The sequence below is a fragment of the Ipomoea triloba genome, chromosome 7, assembly GCF_003576645.1.
Source record: "Ipomoea triloba cultivar NCNSP0323 chromosome 7, ASM357664v1".
In the NCBI taxonomy this organism is placed as follows: domain Eukaryota; kingdom Viridiplantae; phylum Streptophyta; class Magnoliopsida; order Solanales; family Convolvulaceae; genus Ipomoea; species Ipomoea triloba.
Window position 1 is genome coordinate 28,549,470 of NC_044922.1, and position 15,655 is coordinate 28,565,124.

At 32.9% G+C, this 15,655-nt stretch overlaps 1 protein-coding gene across 1 annotated transcript; it reads left to right on the forward strand.

Moving 5' to 3' along the window:
* Positions 1–2,546: 2,546 nt before the first annotated feature.
* LOC116025697 (reticulon-like protein B21) lies at positions 2,547–6,747 on the forward strand. Its single transcript, XM_031267030.1, has 9 exons — positions 2,547–3,878; positions 3,971–4,030; positions 4,118–4,220; positions 4,534–4,608; positions 4,708–4,855; positions 4,965–5,034; positions 5,365–5,430; positions 5,738–5,860; positions 6,421–6,747. The coding sequence occupies exons 1-9, from the start codon at positions 2,837–2,839 to the stop codon at positions 6,591–6,593; spliced, it is 1,860 nt and encodes a 619-aa protein (XP_031122890.1). The 5' UTR covers positions 2,547–2,836; the 3' UTR covers positions 6,594–6,747.
* Positions 6,748–15,655: the final 8,908 nt, after the last annotated feature.

Below are 15,655 nucleotides of genomic sequence, written 5' to 3' on the forward strand. Positions count from 1 at the left end.
GACCTCCACACCTACAAAAATTATGAAAGAGTTTTATTTCAGTGACTCAACGAACTCTTAATTGTGAGGCCACTTGGGTGTCCACAAGGAACGAACGACCAATACCTGGTGTCCACAAGGAACGACCTTCCTCACAGTCTTGTGTCCTTGGGTGCAATCTGTCACTTGGGCCCATAAGGCCGGTTTATATATAGAGAGAGGGTATGATCACATGCATGTTTTCTTGACCGCACCTAGTCAACTATAATTGCATATCGAGACTAATTATGTTCAATGTTGGGTAGGGTCTAGGCTGGAGTAGCAAAACACTTAGGGGGCGTTTGGTTCAAGTTATATAAGATAACTAAGGTTATATTCGTTTGGTAATATAAGATTCCCATGTTTGGTTCAGGTTATGTAAGATTCCCAGGGAATGTAACATAACCTCCCGATGAAGTTTTTAGCTATTGGAAGGGAATGTGAGATACACCCCGATTTCTTAGGTAATCTCACATTCCCTTATCTTATTCCTAATATTGAGCTTTTTTAAATTTTAATCAATTTATCTTATTTCCGTTGTCTTATTTACCTACTTCAATTTTAAACCAAACACAGGAATATAACATTTCCAGTTATCTAACATTCCCAGCAATCTAACATTCCCTAAGGTAATCTAACATTCCGTGAACCAAACGCCCCCTTAGCTTATTCATGGGTTTTAAGGTAACTGCATTCCAAGAATGCCAACATGAAACCTTTTGGTAAATATATTGAAAGAGATCTGCATAATTTCATCATCACTCTCAGGAGATAACAAATGACTTGTTAGTCATGCAAGGGGTAATCGAATGGTGATTGAAACATGAAACTCATATTTATGGTACGTACTAAATAAATCGAGTGATATTTACTCAATGTATACATTGTAACTATGAAATTTTCTATTTATTCAATAAATAAATAAATAAGTAAATGATTTGTTAATATTAATCCAAAGATAAGTGTTGGGCATGCATGCATGTGAGTATATGATTTTATTGATACCTTTGTCTCGGTCATAATAAGGGAAAATGACACTTTTTCCCCCTATGTTATATGCTTATAGCATTTTTCTCCCCTGTATTATTAAAGTTGCAGTTTTCTCCCCTAAGTTATTTTAAAAGTGGTAGTTTTCTCCCTTGTAATGTTAAATTGACATTTTTGTCCTTAAAATAACTATTTCATTTATTTTTATTCTCCAATCAATTGTTACTAATATGTATGGAAGATCACAGTTTGATACGAACCTAATCGAACACTTAAATAGTATAGACGGTTACGGTTACGATTCAGAACCGAAAAAATAAAATAAAATAATTGTTAAATTTAGACTATTTTTAAATAAGAAATAAAATTATAAAAATAAATACGTAGTAAATAAATACATAAGTTTTGATTGGCGGTTTAAAATCGAAATTGGAACCGAACCGTACCGATTTATCAGAATAAGTGTTTGATTATTTTCACTATATATGACTGTGGTTAAGTTCCGGTTTACGGTTCAATAATTATTTAATTTTAAATTTTTCGGTTATGAATCGTAACCAGAACCGTCCATACTATTTCGATATGATGTTACAGTGTTTGGTTAGGTTCGAACCGAATCGTAATCATCCATACATATAAATAATAATTTGTTGGAGAAGAAAAATAAATGAAATAATTATTTTTAAGGGTAACAATGACAATTTAAGATTTCAGGAGGAAAAAGTGTCACTTTAATAACACAGGGGGAAAAGTGCTATAGGCACATAACATAGGGGGAAAAAATATCATTTTCCCTAATAATAATAATATTATTATTATTATATTATAATTAATCTCTTATGACCTAATGATTACACCCACACCCTCATTTGTTTAGCTATTTCACTTTTCTCTATACTTTTTATTTTTAAATACATGAGTTGATTTTGGGATTTAATTTTATATATATATATATATATATATATATATATATATATATATATATATATAATTTATGCTTATATTATTGAACCATAAGGATTTGAAGACTTTTGGTGTACATGTTTAAATTTTTTTAAAGTAATTAGAGATAGGTGACGTTTCTCATGACCTAATTTTAATTTTGTTGAAATCTGTCAAAGAGAGATGAGTAGATTAAACTGCGAGAAATCTAAACACGTGTGTAGAAAATAAAAATCAGCAGGCAGTGGACTTGCTTGTAGGAGCATCTCTCTTTATCATAATCGAGAATTGTGTGTTTGAGTCATCAAACTTACGAATATATTTTTTGACTAATAATTGATCGATCTCGCAAAAAAAACATTGATTTAAATTAGTATTATTTAACAGATAAGGTCAACAAATATTGCCTACATACATGATTCAATGTAACAATTAATATCTTTTAAAAAGTTTAAAAAAGAAAAACAGAGAGAGAGAGAGACTACCAACCAAACAGTGTGATAACGGTAAGGAAGAGAGAGTGATGAAATCTTCCATGACTGTAACCAAAAAAAGAAAATCAAAAACAGAAAAGAAAAAGAAAAAAGAAAAAGGTGGCCAAGGATCGATGTTCCAGTAGCATTCATCCTCTCTCTCTCTCTCTCTCTCTCTCTCTCTCTCTCTCTCTCTCTCCCTCTCTCTCTGTATATATCGATCCCAATGTATATGTTATATTACATCGTACATGGCTTTCCTCACAGCCACCGCCATTTCTTGAGCTGAAAGCTTCACTCCAAAGCCATAATAACCAACCGGTGAGCCCCATTCCACTCCTCATCATCATCATCATTTCAATCTTGAAATCTCTCCCCAGAGAGAGAAAGAGAGAGAGAGAGTAGAAAAGAAGCAAATGATGGATGTGGGGAGAAGGAGAGGCAATGGCGTGGTGTCAGGTTCTGTTTGGGACAACAGAATAAAACTTTATGATGGCAAAGGCGGCATCAAAGCCCTCATCAACACTTCCCAAACTGAACAAAGCCAGAATTCCCCAGAAATAATGAATCAAATTCCTCTTCAAGAAGACAAGAAATTGGCCATGGCGACAAAACCCAGAAGCCCTACTGTTGTTGCGGCGAGTGGGAAGAGAAAATCTTGGAAATCTGAGAGCTTGGAGGGAAACCCATTACAGAGTCCCAGAAAAAGATCCGAGCTTTGCAAGAACATTGAAGATTTGAGCAAGAAGACAAGATCTGTGGTGCAGAAACAGAAGGGGCCTGAGCTCAGAAATGTGAAATCAGAGTCCAGTAAGCTCTTGAATGATGACAATGGCAATGGGAAGTTGAGGACTTCCAATTCCCTCCAGTTGGTGAAGGCAAAATCTGCATCCCCTAAGGATCTTGATGATGGGAGGAGCAGCAGGAAGGAGCTGAAATTCGAGGAAAATAAGGAACAAGAAACAAAGAATTGTGAGGGGGAAGTGAAACAATTTGAAGAAAATAAGGTTGTTTTGGAGGGAGAGAATGAGAATAAGCCAAATGGGATGATTAGTAGAGCAAGATCTGAAGAAGAGGAGGAGGAGGAGATTGAGGTGTGTGAAGAAAAAGTCATCACAAGCAATATGGAATTGGCTCTGATCATATCTCCACCTAAAGTGGAAGAAACTGAGAATCTGAATGATCAAGAAGATGAAGAAGAAGAAGAATGTGGAATTGATGAGGCTGAAGAAGAAGAGGATGAAAGTGAAACCAAGACAGAGAACAAGAGTGTTGTTGTTGTGAAAAAAATGAGTGTATCAGAACAGTATAAGCCAAACAAGATTGTGACAGAAGAGAAGAAAAAGATTGTTCACAGCTATGATAGATCTGTGCCCTTATCCCCAATTGTCAAGAAACAGCCTCCTCCCATTAATGGACATGCCAGATTTCACCCCACTCCTTCAAAACCCAAACAAGGTATATATATATATATCTGCAATTTTATCTTCTCAGTTCTCACCCTTCTCCCTTCCCTGCATTCTGATTCTTGAATTTCTGGTGATTTACAGTTCCAGTTTCAGAGGACTCCCAATCATTTTCTAGGCCCCAGAGCAGATTACAGAGCTTGGGTAAGTTCTGATTTCAATTTCATATTATAATGTAGTGATCAAAGTATTGGTTCTGATTTTCTCTACTGCTGATTGAAAATTTTCCAGTTGATCTGGTGATGTGGAGAGATGCATCAAAGTCAGCATTAGTGTTTGGGGTTGGAACATTCCTAATTATCTCTTCTTCATACACTCAAGACATTAAAGTCAGGTTAGGATTGAGCCAATTGGTTTCGTTGTTAGCATGGTAACCACAAGATTCTAAGTTGGACTTCAGTAAGAGCGGTCTATTGGCATTTTTAGTTTAAACCAGTCAGCTATGGGCTGAACAACCTAGACTGATTTACGTCCTTTGCCAGTGTTTACCTAGTGCACACCATTGGGTAGTGACACGTTGGTTTTCCTGGACATTAAAAAAATATTTTTTTTAATAATTAAAGTTAATCTAATTTTTACTGTTTAATTATCTAGACTTTAGTAAAGCAGAGTGAAGAACTGAATTATCTTTAGTTTGGGTTTCACAGCTTGGTGTCTGTGGTTTCCTATATGAGTCTGCTCTATCTTGCTGTAATTTTCCTCTTCAGATCCCTCATCCACAGGTACTTTAATTTGGTTAAAAACATTCCGGAATTTAGTACTCTCTCTGTCTCATTTTACCCGCTGATTGATTTTGCGTTTACATCTTTAAAACAACAAAGGGGAGGCAGTGCTGTGGGTGAGAGAAGTGAGTATGTAGTTGGAGAGGAGGAAGCAATCTGGGTACTGAGATTGATACTTCCATCTATAAATGAGTTTCTCTTGAAGATCAGAGCCCTTTTCTCTGGAGATCCTGCAACAACAATGAAGGTAAAACACTAAAATGTATTGCAAATTTCCCATTTTTTTAAAGAGATAATGTTTTTGTGGTTAACTTCAAGAATTGGATTATCCATCTTGTGACCCTACATTCATGCAGATGGCAGTTTTACTCTTTGTTTTGGCACAATGTGGCAGCTCCATAACCATTTGGAAAATGGCCAAATTGGGTAAGGTGTTCTTGCCCTCACCCCCCCCCCCCAAACGCCCCGCTTTCATCTGCAGTAATAGTAGTCTAGTGGTACGAAGTGGTACTCCCACAGGAGAGATTTGAGCCCTAGTGGGAACAGTACTGACTCTTTGTGCTTCAGAGAGCTAAGGTAGTTATCACAGTTTGTTGTATTTTTATTTTTTTTTTGGCTAGGGTCACACGAGATTTACTCATTTCAGTAGTGATTGTTGTTTTCTCTCGTCACCTATTGTGGGGTGGTGGATTTTGTAGTACAAATTAAAGTGTAGTTTCTGAACATTCTTTGGCCTAACCATGGTAAACTCTGCAGGCTTTTTTGGAGTATTCATAGTGCCAAAAGTCTGCTCCTCCTACTCCACTCAGTTAACTGCATATGGTAAAAAAGTCACCATAATTTTTTTTACCATTTTTGTTTATTTTATAAAATGTTTCTGCAAATACCTGAATTTGATGCATATATGAGTCTTGTCTGGAGTCAATGATTTTACTGTCAAAAGCATAGATTTACAGTGCAGTACAACATAACTGATTGACTCTGCAGAAATCTGATGAATTGTTCTTTTACATCTGAATATTTGATCATAAGTGGGCCCATATAAATGCATGCATAAAAGTTACTCCAAACACTTTTTATTACAGTAAATTTTATATTTTTTTAAATATGTACATATTTATTTATGAAGGTAAATTTTGGGTTAGAAGATTCAGAGACGCATGGGAATCGTGCACTCATAAAAAAGCCGTAGCGTTTGGCATATTTACACTCGTATGGAATCTATCTACATTCATGGCAAGAATTTGGGCAGGTAAAATGTCATTTTCCATACTAACTCTAACTTACTTGTTCGAACTATTGAATTAATAATTACAAAATTTTAAGTTCGACTTTTGGAGAGAGCGTAATATTAGTCTTCTTGGTTGAACCGATCAGCTATAAATCACTTAGGTTGATTTAATTTGTAGTCCTTTGCCGACTAGGGTCACATAGGGAGTTTACTTGTGCACACCTTCAAATAGTGATTCAGGTTCCCCTTGTCACTAAAAATGCCATTTTCCAAAGGTAACTCCAACCAACTTGATCGGGCAATTGGCTTGTTAACGATAAGGTTCCAAATTCAACACCCAATGAGAGTGACTTACTGACTTTCTTAATTTGAGCTGGTCAATTACGGATTTACGGGTAACCTTGCTAGCCCGGTTTATTTTCGTTGTGATCCTTTACCGGCTAGGGTCACAAGATAATGTTTACCTGTACACACTCTTATACAATAACTGCGGGTTTCACCCGTAACCCTTTTTTTTTTTTTTTTTCCTGAAAAATGTGGGAATTGAAAGGAATAATTATTGGGGTATTTTTGAAATGCAGCGTTCATGTTGTATGTGGCATTTAGATACTACCAAGAATCAATGGTGAGAGAAGGATGGGATGGTGAGAGCACAAATGCAAAAGCAGAGGAAGTGGAAGCCAAGATTGGGCAGAGACAAGTTGGAAGGATGTCCACTTTTATGGATACTACAAAACAAAAGAGACCATTTTAATTACTATATTGTTATGAGTTGGTCCATATTATAAATTTGTTAAATTGTAATCTGGTTTGTGTGTATATAATTAAAGGAATAAATTGTTAGTCATATCATATGTTACACTTTTATATTTAATAATTGTATTGGTTAGTAGTTGGTTATTAGTCAATACTTGTTACCTATAGTTTAGGAGACTCTAGTGCTAGATCTCATATAGGTTCATTATCTCAGTGTAATTCGGTTGTGTATTGGAATCGAGACGTTCATCTAAATAAATAATCTTTTTTTTTTTTTTGCTAATTTAGTTGTTTGGGTGCGCTGCGGGCAAATTATTTGGTGGACAAGGTGGACCAAATACAAAATACACAATTTATATATTGAGTGTTCACAATTTACATATTTAATATTCACAATTCAAATTGTGAATATTCAATGGGCATAGATCTACTTTGCAAGATGGAGTTGGATCCATGGTATCAGTGTGCTGCGTATGATTGATGGGGCATTGCATTGAGTTAATTAAGGGGGTAGGATAGGTAATTAGGGGTGGTGCTAAGTGGGCTTGGGATGATGGAGTGATTGAAGTGTGTGGCCAAATTGTTTGGGGCAAGGTGGACCCTACTCCATGGTTCCGAGAGAGCAATAGTTATACCATGGACTCATCACAATTTACATACTCAATGTTCACAATTTGAATTGTGAACATTCAATATATAAATTTTAAACATTCAGTATGTAAATTGTGTAATTTCTATAAAAAAAAAAGTGTGTAAATTGTTTATTTTGAACTCGAGTCTATCTTGCTAGGTGAACCTAGTTCCACAGAATAATTTGCCACCGAAAGAGCTCCGGTCCAAATTCAGCCATGATTGCCCACAGTAAATGGGCTTGTAGACACAACAGGCTTTGGGCTTAAACACTGACTAATGGGCCGGTCTTTGATCCCAACAATCCACACTCTTTGGATTTCAAGTACTGTGGGCTAATAGTTTTTGCCAAAATTGGGCAGAGTTTGAGATCTTGGGCTGGCTTATCCTCTCGGGCTTGTTCAAGACGAGATGTTATTCAATTTGTACGTGCATCTATTAAATTGTTTGATAAATACGCAACGGCAAATTATGCTGTGGACCCAGGTCCACCTTGCAAGGTGGACCTGGGTCCAAAACTACGTCGTTTTTGTTGTTTTTGTCGGTCTTTTTTTTTTTTTTTAATTAGTAGACATATTGCTGAATATAGAGTTATCCAAAAATGTGTGAATGTAGAGGTTTTAAAGTGTGAATGTAGAGTATAGAAATCGGATTTATGATTGTGTGAATGTAGAGTTACCCAGAAATGTGTGAATGTGGAGGTTTCAAATTGTGAATATGGAGTATAGAAATCGTGAATGTAGAGTTATGCATGTGTGAATCAGTAATAGAGTTAAGAAGTTCTAGCAACTTGTAGCCCAGTAATGTGTGAATGTGTGGAGTTCTCAAGTTGTGAATGTGGAGTATAGAACCTGTGAATATAGAGTTTTGAATGTGTGAATGTGGAGTTTACAAATTGTGAATGTAGAGTATAGTGTATGTGAATGTAGAGTATTGTTACTAAACATATAATCCTGTAATGCGTGAATGCGGAGTTTACAAATTGTGAATGTAGAGTATAGTGTATGTGAATGTAGACCCAGCAAGGTGGACCTGGGTCCACGGCATAACAACCCCTTATATTGTTTTTTTTTTTTAAGTACTACTGACTCTGTTATAATGTAGTATCTGTTCATAATTTCTTTCTTAACCTACCATTTGAAACATAAAGAGTCAACATCGCATCTATTGACATTGAATCCACCCCTACTATATGAAGGTGCAACCGGGTGCCACTAGACCACAAACTCTTGGCAACCATTATACTGCTTTAATCTTCCTAATAACGTCTAACACTCTCCCAGCTACCCAACATACGACGGTCACCCCATAGAAAATGGCCTAAATTATTAGCTCACCAATAAGACTCACCAATTCTCTATTAAGGAGTTGACTAATAATCATATAAAAACTTCTTTAAAAAAATAATAATAATATCATGTTTAATTTGGACCACTTATTATCGTACAAAACAATTCATTTGTGACAGATGGGAAGTAATATAATGACATTATCGTACATATTTAATTAGCTAAAAAACATTCATGCATGCATGAAACAAATACGTGTAATTAATACTTCTCATTGAATTCCAGTCAAGAGGCCGGCCTACTACGTGTCAGATTATTAGAGTTTAATTAGTTGAATAATTGAGGGTAGGGGCAATCCTAATATAGTTAATTAGTTGAATAATTGATCTTTTGGTTATCATAAGATTTTAAATTTGATTGACTTCTTATGATTTCAGTGTGCTTCGTCCAGAATGCACCTTTGAGTAGCAGTTATATATGAGAAAGATCAACGTTCCAAAAAATGTGACAATTGACAAGTGAATGAAACATAATTCTTATACCTACAAGTTTGATTTTTACCAACATCATCTAATTAGTCTATCTCGTAACACGGATCTTCCTAATGTGATTTACCTATCTTCTGTGATTTATTTGTTACAGAGTATTATACAAAATAGAATTTATCTGATCTAGTGCACAATTTCAAATAATTTTTACGATTTTCCTAGTTACCCATCGCCAAATATATATTGACCGACTAAGACATCCAGTAGTATAGCTATCTTCTTCCTGTTGGAACAGTGTTTTTCATATTACTTTCTACTGCTTGGTTTTGCCATTAGTTTTTGCTTGGTGGACATTAAATAATTGATGTTGGCCTACAACACTGTAATTTTTACTTGTACCGAGTCAAACTGAAGGGTCAAGTTAGGTAGTCACTAAATCAGATGTGAAAATACAATTAAATCATTCAACGTCATTCTAAAATTGTATAATTCTCCTTAAATGATCGATCTGTTGCCACTCAAATTAAAATGTCAATAAATACGGATAGGCTGATATGTTATGTAGGAAAATTTTATTTAAAGTTCTATATTCTATATAACAGTATAACACTACATATGATTGTGATGTGACTATGCAATAAAAAAAAAAAGGAAAAGTAGAAAGTGTTTTGCTTTTCATATCTCTTTATATTTTAAAATTGTAGCTTTATTTTATATATACAAGCTTGTAAAAGTTTCATAAACTATATATAATTGATCCAAATAAATAAATGTAAATTTATAGACAATGCATATGGCAATAATGAACATGCATCTGTGCACTGCTACATCACTCTCATGCCTCAATGACTATACAATCATATCGCCGTCAATTTTAATTTTCCTTTTACAAAATTTAATCTTATATGTGCAGAATATTTATATGGTTGAGAATTGAGATTGAGTTGTATGAGGGCAAGGATGTAGAGGAGCATTTTAAGGTTATGAATGTGACACCTCGGCCATATATATTTCATGTTTTGATCGATGAGATTAATAAGAAACCAAAGGAACAAATATTGTATAGAAAAGCCATGTCTTATGTATTAATATATATAAGCATGCTGCGCATTAAGAAATAAGAATACTCAATATTTTTTGCATTGAGCATCATTCAATTATTGACTTAATTATTTGGAAAAATTAAACTTTGAGAAATCAAGATAACCTCGTTGGGCGAAACTCATATACTTTAAACCACCACAGGATATTGAAATCGAGATTTTAAGTCTTTCAAGTCATGTTTTCAAGGATAACCTCAATAGATCGAGATTCTTTGGTCCAAGTCATCACAAGACATGTGCGTCATTGATCCAATTACTCCATCATATAGCATTCGAGGATCAATCACTTTTGAACTAATACATACGAATTTGACACATACTGCACCCACATAGTTTGATTCTTACTTGAGTAATGTCTATCATAAAAATCTTTAACATGACACATATACAAGAATGAAATGATTACTTAACCCAAAACATAAATTTTGATGTATTAAATCTTTCATAATACTTCTTATTATCAATTTTCAATTATTACCAACTTAAAACTTATATGCTCTTACGTGAAAAGAATCCTATGTGTTGTAGACTTTGCAAAACTCCTAATGCATAAAACACAAGCTATTATAAGGTACCTACTATACCTAGGCAATATATAATTGAAAGATTCAATATAATTATTAATTATTGTGTATGTATTATTGTTTTATATATTACTGGGAGATGATAGGTGTTGAAATAAAGTGAGAGTCAAACGAAGTGATACTATTTAATTTGTCTTTGGGGGTTGGGTTCAAACTTCAATTGGGTTTGCTTGATGGATACGTTACCAGAGTGATTTTATAAATGTACGGTGTACCACTAGAGTTGTAGATGCTTATAACCTTGGGTATATTATGATCACAATTAATAAAATAATTATTTTACTCTTTTAGACGTATGCATAATACTAAACCACATGTCTAGCTTGTTTTCTTATTTATCTATTTTTCGTTTGTTCATGATTTCTTGATCTCGTTTTTCTTAACAATAATATGATTTATAGGTTGAAGAATTAATAGATACATATAGTTATAACTAGTTTTTTATACGCGCTTTCCACGAAAACTTGTGCCCAATATTTATACCCAATTAGTAAATCATTTTGAAATAGATATAATGTGTTTTTTTTAGTTGTCGAAGTTCCATTGATATTCGAGTAAAATTTTGTTGTGTATGTATTTGAAATTAATACAAGAAATTCAAATTATATTCCACCATAATTTTAAGGGTACTCAACGTTGTATTACAACATTTTTGTCTTTGAAAATGAATAAATTTGTTTAAATATAGTCTTCTTCTAATTAGAGATATTTCCATTATAAATTCATATTCATATATGGATATACATAATACTTGATTTCAACTATCTCAATTCAACAACTTCCACATATTGATATCCAAAATCTTGTCTCAATTCAACTGCAAATGCATTATGTTGCTGCTCATTTATAATATTAATATTTTTAAATAATAGTGTGTGTGTATATATATACATATATACATATATATATATATATATATATATATACACATATATACATATACATATACATATATACATATATACATATACATATACATATATACATATACATATACATATACATATATACATATACATATATATATATACATATACATATATATATATATACATATACATATATATATATATATACATATACATATACATATATATATATATATACATATATATATATATATATATATATATATATATATTGTGTATGCATGTGCATAGTAATTATAATGTGAAAAGATAACAGAAGTTATAACAGTAGGGATAATTCTGTCCAAAAAATTATAAAGTACAACTTTTATAGCGTAAGGTACAAAAAAATTAACAGAAAAAACGAACATAAATCAAGGGTATAACTTGGATTGAGACTTATTATGTTTTTAGAAGATTACTAGGTAATTAATTTAAGGTAGCATAATTAGGTGTCCAACATCTACCAACTTATATTCCTTTTTTTGCTAATTAATAGTGATGTAGTATCGATCAGTGGAAGTGGAGTAATAATTGTGATTTGAGAAGACATTCCGCAACGTACTAGCTAGCAGTTGCACTCCATCCTAGAATTGAATATATAACATCGCATCATGGCTGTACTAACCAATAAACTATCAACAAATAATTACATATTTTATATGCATGTATCCATGCCAATAATGTATATAGCATGGTCTGCCTTGCAGAGATTCCTATTGTTTAATTATGAGAGCTGATGCACTTTTGGAGTTTTGGATTATGTGTTTGTGTTTAAATTATTGTCATAAACAAATGATGATGACAACTTAATCAATTAGTGAAGTAGTTCTTTATGTCTCTCACTTATATGTGTTTAATATAATTAATACTATGGGAGCAATTCAGTCAAGTTAATTAAACATTTAATGACTTGAAAATTATAAAGTTTCGAGTTTTGTCTTTTTGTGGTAATTGCTTATTACCCTTATCAATTTGAGTTGGTCCCTTATGGGTAACTTAGACTTGTTCACCTTCTTGTAATCATTTGCCAACTAAGGTCATAATGAAGACTTCACTCATAGTGCACATTCAGATACTTGCAAGTTTAAATATTTAGGGGGTAACCTTAGCTAAGTTGGTTAGATAGTTGACTTGGTACCCAAAATGTTTCAAGTTCAACTCCTGATGTAAGCTTTCTTAATTAGTTGGGCATTTTATCGACTAGGGTAGCAAGACCAACTAGCAAAATGCATCTTTAAATAACATTTGTGAGATTTTCCCTTAATAAAAGTTTTATAAACGTTTTCCTTTTAATTTGAATAGATTTAATCTCTCAATTATTTAAATTATTGTAAATTTAGCCCATCATATTAAAAACTAATAAAACAAATGTTGCCTTAAAATGGATGACCGAGTAGATGAATAATTGTCATACCAAAAAACTAACTCGAACTTGATTCTTGTTAATAGCTATTACAAAATAATAACAATTGAGAAAATATATAAAATTGCTTGTTTTTTCCTTAACCCTCAAAAATTAATTTTAGAAAATAAAAAGAAAAGAACAAAAGTTGATATCGCTTTTGATCTCTTGATATTATTAACTATTCATTTATTTGTACACAATCAGTCAAATCATTTTGGAACAACCAATATAACAAAATATAATTCAATTCCAAGTAGTTTCAGTTGTCCATATTGTATGCCCATGCTGCCATGTCATGCAATATGCAAATGGACGTCTCTAGAGAGTGGCCATGGATTCATTGTAACGTGGCAGCGGTGCATATATACACACACCATGTGGTCCAATTGATTCCTCACTAATAACAACACTCATATATCATCATCATCATATCTTTGCAATTCAACATCATATCATACCATGCACATGCCATGTGGAACTCTTCATTTCTTTCAAATAATTTACACTTCATTATTGCAAATATTTGCATATATGCCACCCCCAACCCCTCAAGTTCCTTACCCAGCCCGGCAGAATTGTAGATGAGTAAATCGTGATGACTAAGCAATCTCTTAAGTGAGAGAACTAGTATTTGGTGCTCACAAGGAGCCCACCACATTAAGATTGCTGTTAAGACTAATTCTAAGTCCTCAAGTTCCTTACCCAACCCAACAGAATTGTAGATGAGTAAATCTTGATGGCTAAGCGACCTCTTAAGTGAGAGAACTAGTATTTGATGTTCACAAGGAGCACACTACATTAAGACGGATGTTAAGGCTAATATTGAGTCCTCACCATCAATCTGCAACTGAGTACGACCAGCAGTGTTGTCTATGCGCCTCATCCATTTTTTCTTTCTAATTTTAAGTTTATCTTGTTTAATATCCATCTCTTGTACTAAAAAAAAAATCAATATCTTAATGTGAAAATATTTATTTATTGTCAATACTGATATATGTACTAATGTATATACAGTCCATGATATTTGCATGTATGAGCCTATTACGTTGGATCTTTCTAGTGTTCGTGGTGGTTTACCTTTCTTGTCTGATTTGTGAGCTATTACATAAAAACAAAGTTTATATAGTGTGTGCAGTTGTTGCTTTCCTTATCATTCAAAAAGAGAAAAAAAATGTATGCATGTAGAAGTTTGGAACGCTATTAAAAAAATATTCAAAATGATCCAAATTTAAAGATCTCTCGCACTTCTATAACTCTATTTTTAAATTGTTTTACGATTCTATACCACTATTTTTTTCTTTGGTAAAATTTGAACCTTAGAACCTTACAATTGCTAGTAAAACAAAATTTATAATAATTATTTTTGATTGGTTCACCAATTGAGTTGTGTTTAAGTGTTTTTTTTTTTTTGGGATTATAATAAATGGATACATAAACGTAAACTACATGTTATGCATAGTATTCAAGAGGGTAATAATGCATGTATGTACAATGGTGGAATACTATATAAGGTATTGAATGTAGTTTCAATGTACACCATTTAAATCAGTCCAATCAGGATATATGGTGCATTTGGTTGAGTGTCGTGTTAGACTTTTGTCGTGATGGTAAATTGGTACAATAATATTTTGGAAGTAAATAAACGTGACAAAGTTTATGGTCTAGACTAGACACTTGGAGGTAGTTAATTGTAGAAGGGAAAATGGAAAATGATAACAATAAGACAAATATTACTTAGTACACGTGGCTAGCTAGTTTCTTTTTATTAATTATGTGTTAAATAGTGACTCATTGTTTAATTGAGTAGTTAAATTAATAATGAAACGTCCACCTTTTTATTTTGTTAGAAGAATATGTAATATTATGCTTACTTAATCCAAAATAATATTAAGAGAGTCTCATATTATTCCTTGGTGTGAGTGGCCGAACACTCTTGTCCCTTACGAGGCTGACTCGGTGTGAACGGAAATTAGTCTAAGTATGGTACAAATTTGATAAAAGAAAATAACGACAACGTTTATGCAGTATATGTTCATAACTACTTTCGTCAAGTCAATATCAATTTTACTGAGGCTCAAACTCACCCCCTACTATATGAGAGTGCAATAAAATGTCACTAGACCACAAGGTCTTTGCCGAGAGTCTCGTATTATTTATACTCTGATCTTTTTTCTCCTGTGTTAATTTGTATTTGTTTGAGGTGTATCTAGTGTAGGTTGTTCCATGGAATGGTCCTTTGGCACGAAGGGGCACCTCAGACCTGCCGGCATGTTAGTTGAACATTTCTGACAACAATATTAAAACAAACCAATACGACTGTCGATTTTGACGTGTCGAGTCCCAACTTCCAAACATTTATGTTTATATATCAAATTTTAATGTACCTATGGAATATGTTTTCAACAAAAATACCAAAAATACATTTTTTACAGGATTAATAATTATATAATATATAAATATTACTCTTGTTCTTAGATTCTTAATTGTAAAATTAAAAATAATTTATTTTGAGAATCATAATGGAATTTCATTGAGAACATAATAAATTGAAATATATACATCGACAATAAATACAATTGACATTTATTCTTTATGGATGTATAATTGACATATCTAGTAGATATGTGTGTTTGTGAAGGTGACATAGAAT